The following is a 6045-nucleotide window of genomic DNA, read 5'->3' on the forward strand; positions in this document are numbered from 1 at the left end:
AAGATGACCATGTCGTCATCGTCATCATCCGCCATATATCTCCTCTTCCCACCCATGGAAGGAGCAGCAATGTTCTAGGCGCCCTTCGGATCATCCACACCGCGGAGGCACACAATGTGGGAGCGGTTACCTGAAAAGATGGTAAAGTTAGTTTCACTTCTGGGTTCAAAACTTTGAACATAGATACTTACTTGTAAAAGGATTGGCGGTGATCGAGGGTGGATCTGATAAGTTGTCTAGTAAGAACACTTCTTACATAAGCATGACAAGAGAATTTGGGCAGCTAGCACCGCAACACCCTTTTACAACAATCAACATGTTACTTGTGATGAACGGATTAGGCACATGTCGGCTTTCTTTCTTAACACTGTATCTTCCTTTAAACAATGGTCTTCTAGAACTAGTGTGAGAAAATCCTTGAAATTAATGGGCTTGTAATCTCTCAGTGGTATCAAGGCGTGCAGAAAAGGAGGTTCAAGTCCAATATTAGATACATGTGTGGATTTATAAATATGATTAGAGTGTGTGAGTTGTTCGTTTAAAAAAAATCCTTCAAAAAATGTAAAATCCAAAAATCCAAACCCCCTATGGATATTTAATTCATGAATAATAATGTGATGATATCAAGATCTTCAAACAATGAAATATTTCAAATCCAGAAAAATCAAATCTTTCTGATTCAAAGGACAATTATTTCTAGTTATGTTCGGATTGTTCAAGAACAGCAAACACAAAATCAAAATGTGATTAGGCCTAGCTGGCTATTAAATTTTCTGCATCAACACATGGTCACATAAAATATACATGCATTTTATAACTCAGTAATGCATCTTAAACCTACATGTGGTGGAACACCAATCATGCACAAAGTACAACAGGTACCAAAGCCAGATGAACTCAAGAAACAACATCAACTATAAAGTTGTACAAATATTTAACAATCATATAGATCATTATTGACAGTAATTTACATTTCAAAAAAATTAATCTATTCAGACATGCATTATGCTCTAAACCCATAAAATATTACGAGTTTTCACATGGATTGAACTTCGGTCTTTTTCATCTCGAATAAGTTGGCGTTGTCACTACATGGTAGTGAAATAACGAAAAAAAGGGTTAAACAGACTGTTTCTACAAAAGAAGGGCCTTGGAAACCGTTATTCATTAAAAAAAATAAGAAAGAAAACATTGGGCTAAGAATTAGGCCAAAAGAAAATGTTGGTTCAAGAAAATGGGCCTAAACTTTAAACATAAAGCCCTAGCTTATACATCAATACGCTTGGACCTGGCTTGATGGGGGCAAATTCAAGAAAAATAAAGAGGTTGACTTTTCAAATCACCATGTTTGACTTTCTTTATGAACAACCTAAACAATGTTTTTTTGTTAGCAAGAACAAGTGATTGCGGATACCGGACACATCATCAAACTTTGCCCAAAATTGTCATGTTTTAGCAAACTTGAGTGTTATAAAGTATTTTTCCAAGAACAATGATTTTTTTGCAACAAACTAAGTACCAAGCAAAAAATGTTACCTTCTCATTGTGAGTTTGATTTTTGGAGGTGGACAACTGAAGATGAATTATTGCTTATGTAAAGATTGTCGTCTCTGTAAAGGAGAAAGATTCAGCCATTTATTTGTGAGTGTCGATTTGGGTTGAGATACATCTTTAATGGTTAAGCATGCCAGATAAATTTTTTTACTAAAAGGGAAAATATATATTAGACGCCCCAATCATGTTATTCAAGGATTTAAATTTTTACTGCAAAAATATTGGATTAGTAATCAGAATTAACACACTAGTTACTCATAAAAGAAGGTTAATACCATAAGGGTTAACGCACTAGTTTATAGTTTTGGGCGTTATGTAGGCGAACTTTTGTTGATGTGATATTGTGATTACATGTACTCTTTAGCTGACTTGCAGCATTGTGTCGTCAATATACAATTTCATACAATCAAATCTTGACCCGTTTGAGGGGTAACAGTCGATATTGTGATTACATGTACTCTTTAGCTGACTTGCAGCATTGTGTCGTCAATATACAATTTCATACAATCAAATCTTGACCCGTTTGAGGGGTAACAGTCCATTTTTCTAAAAAAGTTCACAAAGACATGTATTTTAAAAACGCTAAAAAAAAAACTTTGGGTTAACAGACTTTTCACGCAAAATGAGAAAACATGTTGGTAGCCCTTAAAAGCTTAAAACATGGATAAAATGGTTTTTGCGTGTCAACCCAACCCAGCCCATTTCAAAGCATAATACTAAAAACAACACATTTCAACCCGGACCCCTTTTGACCGATTACCCAACCACCCAAACCGCTCATCTTGCCACCTCTAGCTTTCAGTAACAAGTTAAAAGCTGTGGATACCTGTGATTTCTCCTTATGTGGAAACAAGTTTTTAGAGCCATCTGTAGCAAGTTCCTTCAATCTTTCATTTTCAATCTTTTTCTTTATCTTTTGTAATGTTTTTGACTTTTGAGCCACTTGGTCATCAAAAAACACACTTTTTTCTTGTAACTGGCCACCAAGATCTTGTAAATCTTTATGTAGTTTCATGAGTGCACCTTCAAGAACCCGTTTTTCCATACGAAGCTTATTAGCTTCATTAATAGCTTCCATGGCTGCCTTCTCATTAACTTCAAATGAAGATTTCATTTTTAGTGAAAGCCTTCTAAGTTCCTCTTGAAGCCTTGTGGCTGCATTAGCATTATGCAACCTCATTTTTCGCAAATTATCCTCTGCGCGAATGGCTCTTTATTCTTGATTGATTTTTGCACGCATTAATTCTTCAAGATTGGTCTCAAATTCATGGCTTTGATTCTCTAGCTCTTCCTCAAGATTCTTGATATGGGATTCAAGCTCTTGTATGACAAGGTTTGAATTTGACAATTCTTGTGACTTTGACTTTAGTTCATTCTCTAAACTCTCTATTTGTGATTCGAGTTCGTCTAGTGTCGAGTAAGGCGTGCACTCGTATTGCATCTTTAATTGTTCTTGAAGTTGACTACGTTCGAGTTTAAAAGCAACGTCATGATTTTCTTGCTTCATGATCTCATAATCGAGTGCCATTTGTTCCATTTGTGTTTCAAGATCATCTTTATCTTTCTTATAAAAGTCTATTTCACCATAAAGGTTTATTATTTTCTGCTCTAGTAAATATGTTTCTTTCACACCGCTATGCTCTCGAACAATTGCTTCCAACTCCCTTTGCTCCTCATCATAATCCATTTCTGATTCAGAACATATCGACTCGGACTTCAACTTTGACTTTGACTTTGACATCTCTAAAGCAAGAACCAACTCTGCATTTGACTTTTGTGTTTCCTGAAGTTGTAACCGGAGATTGGAGCTCAACCCCTTCTCATGTTCTAATTCTTGTCTCAGTTCATCAAGAAGAGCATAAGGATCGCCTTGGTCAAACAACGACATACCGTTGACTTTGACTTTTTCTGACTTGAGCTTTTCACACTCCTCTTTCAATGCATTTCGTTCTTCTTTAACTATAGCCACTTCCTTTGAAACATCTTGACTCTTTTTCATCTCGTTTACGATTTGCTTACGAAGAGTCTGTAACTCTAACCCTGACACATCAGCTTGCCTGGTCAAAGCTGCAACTTTGACCTTAAGATTTTGAATAATGGTATCTGAAGAACTCTCTTCAGAAGTTTCTCCTAAAGTACTTGTCGACGAATCATCTGTACTTAATTTAGGAGCCGAACCATTTGACCAATCCCACAGCAAAAATCTATCTTTTTTTATTGAAGAATCAGGAGTTAACTTGGGGTTCTTAGGTTCATGTTTGTGTGGCGTATCAAGCCCATAACTGATATCAGAACTTGACAGCATGGTGTCAGATCCGATGGATGGTTGGTGATCTCTATTTATGCCATTGCAGGTTCCATAATCCTGTTATAGTTAAATGGTAAGATTTAGCTACATTTATTATTAATCTACCGTTTCTGCTGTGTGAAGTTGTAGTAATCATATTGTCAAAGTCGAGCGCATGGAGCGTTTTGATGATATAAGGAAGTAATAGATAAAATGACCAAAGAGTACATTGTGAAATGAGATAATTAGTTTACCCTCAGATAATCTTGTTGCAGTTGGCACGATACTCAGGACCAAAAACTGACTATTTGATGCTAAATAATTAGAAGCAGAATTTATTTATTTATTGCTTTATCCAAAGTTTCAAACTGATTTTTAGATATCAAGTTTCAATAACAATATAATCAATTGAAAACAAGAAATCCAAGCACCATCTAAGTTTTAAGCTAGGCGATACGAAAACGTACTTCAGTAAGATTTCTTCTAACCCTTCCTTCTAAATCATCATTGCCAAAGAGTGTCCTCAAGCATAGATCATGCAGGCTGCAAATCGTAGGAATATATACATAATATTCTAATAATTTAAATGAACAGAAAATCAAAACAATTTTATAAATTTATTTCACCTCTGATCGGAAGCACAACCACCCTGCACTTTACCTAATCCAAACAACATACAAATAAGCAAATTCACTTGACCAAAAGTTTGTGAGGGAGAAACAATTCACATACATGCAATACTGCAGCAAAATTAGCATTTTTAAGAGGAAGTGATAAAGAAATAATCTTTGTAGCCTCAACATAAGTTGCAAAATCAATTGACACCTCTCCAACAACACCAAATCTTGAAGAATCCTACAAAATGTCAAAAGTCAAAAACCAACAACAAATTACCTTTTTTTCGCAAAGATATTATAAAATCCTATGTTTAGATTTAAAGAAAAATATACCTTTGTTACAACAAAGTCATAGATTTTGTCATGAAGCTTCCCGGTTTTCGGATCTTGAGTGAATTTCACAGTCTCATAAAGCGGCTTTTCCCAATAACAACTTCCATTTTGAACTTTGGCTTTCTCTAACCTTGATGTCGGCTTTCTGACATCAGCAGGAACCACGGATAATATTAAATCAACTCCTCCCAACAATGCTAACTGCATATGCATAACATATATCTAAAGTAACCAAACCAAACCAAAAACTGCATAAAATAAAAATAAAAAATAATTTTATAGTTGTGCACTTAGAAGATTGCAATTTCTTGGCAAAACACAAGGCAAGGCAAGGCAAGGCATCACGCCAAAATCTTTGATAAGTTTTCTCTTAATAATTCAATTCATCAAACTCGTTGCATGCAATAATATTAATAAACCTATGATATATGAATAGAGGCCGGCATTATGCATGCAATTAACAAATGTGTTACCTGGGTTCCATGAAACTGCAATTTGAATACAGTACTGCATTTGGTCTTGTTCCTCTCACTCCTCCATCTCGGTGACTTAAACATTTTATGTCTCTGAGTTAAACATATTTTATTGTGAAACTGGAATGTGGGTTGAGTGGAAATATATAGATAGCTAATTATGTTACAGTCTGGGTTCGTTGCCGATAAGTAACAAAAAAACACCAAATCCAGTTCTCAAGGTTTTAATGGTCAGAAGAGAAAGAGAGAAGACAGGCATGGACGACACAAACACACGGACACAAGCTAACAAAAATAGTCATTCATATATATTATTAATATATATATTATATTCTAGAAAAAAGTTTTTAAAATAGTTATTCGTTATCTTTTAAATTTGACAAAGTATAAAGTAGCATTATAACTTTGGCATTGCACATCTCAAGATATTTTTATAATTTTAACTACTTTTTTCTTTTTTATTTTCCATTTAATATATAACTTAGTTTTTCTTTAATAATATCTAAATTTTTATAAAAATCCAAACATTATTTGTTTTGTATTGTATGTATCTTTCAATATAAACTATATTGGAAACCGAATAGTATTTAAAATAGCGTATTTTTTCTATACTATAAGAATAAAAAATATGTATTGAGTCTGTTTAAGTAACGTATTAGTCTGAAGCTTGTAAAAAAACCTCACTAGTCAATTAAAACATAGTCAAATAATCTTAAATTAAATAAGTATTCGTTAAACTTAAGCCATCGATCTCACGTTAATTTATTTTTTTTTCTCTAAT

General features: G+C 34.1%; 1 protein-coding gene across 1 annotated transcript; it reads right to left on the bottom strand.

The window, feature by feature from the left end:
• Positions 1–2767: 2767 nt before the first annotated feature.
• On the bottom strand, positions 2768–5348 carry LOC143615190 (uncharacterized). Its single transcript, XM_077088380.1, has 6 exons — positions 5265–5348; positions 4792–5013; positions 4574–4696; positions 4468–4490; positions 4309–4384; positions 2768–3919 (listed from the first exon to the last, which is right to left on the bottom strand). The coding sequence occupies exons 1-6, from the start codon at positions 5346–5348 to the stop codon at positions 2768–2770; spliced, it is 1680 nt and encodes a 559-aa protein (XP_076944495.1).
• Positions 5349–6045: the final 697 nt, after the last annotated feature.

This window comes from Bidens hawaiensis, unplaced genomic scaffold (assembly GCF_021521415.1).
Source record: "Bidens hawaiensis isolate Kalapana, Puna unplaced genomic scaffold, B.hawaiensis_p1.1 tig00002306_1, whole genome shotgun sequence".
Classification (NCBI taxonomy): domain Eukaryota; kingdom Viridiplantae; phylum Streptophyta; class Magnoliopsida; order Asterales; family Asteraceae; genus Bidens; species Bidens hawaiensis.

Excerpts from the sequence above, each read along its gene's own strand:
- LOC143615190 (XM_077088380.1), bottom strand. The coding sequence starts at position 5,348 with ATGTTTAAGTCACCGAGATGGAGGAGTGAGAGGAACAAGACCAAATGC. Across the intron at positions 5,014-5,264 it reads TGCAGTTTCATGGAACCCAG|ATATATGTTATGCATATGCA; the intron begins GTAACACATTTG and ends TGGTTACTTTAG. Across the intron at positions 4,491-4,573 it reads ATTTTGCTGCAGTATTGCAT|GGTGGTTGTGCTTCCGATCA; the intron begins GTATGTGAATTG and ends GGTAAAGTGCAG.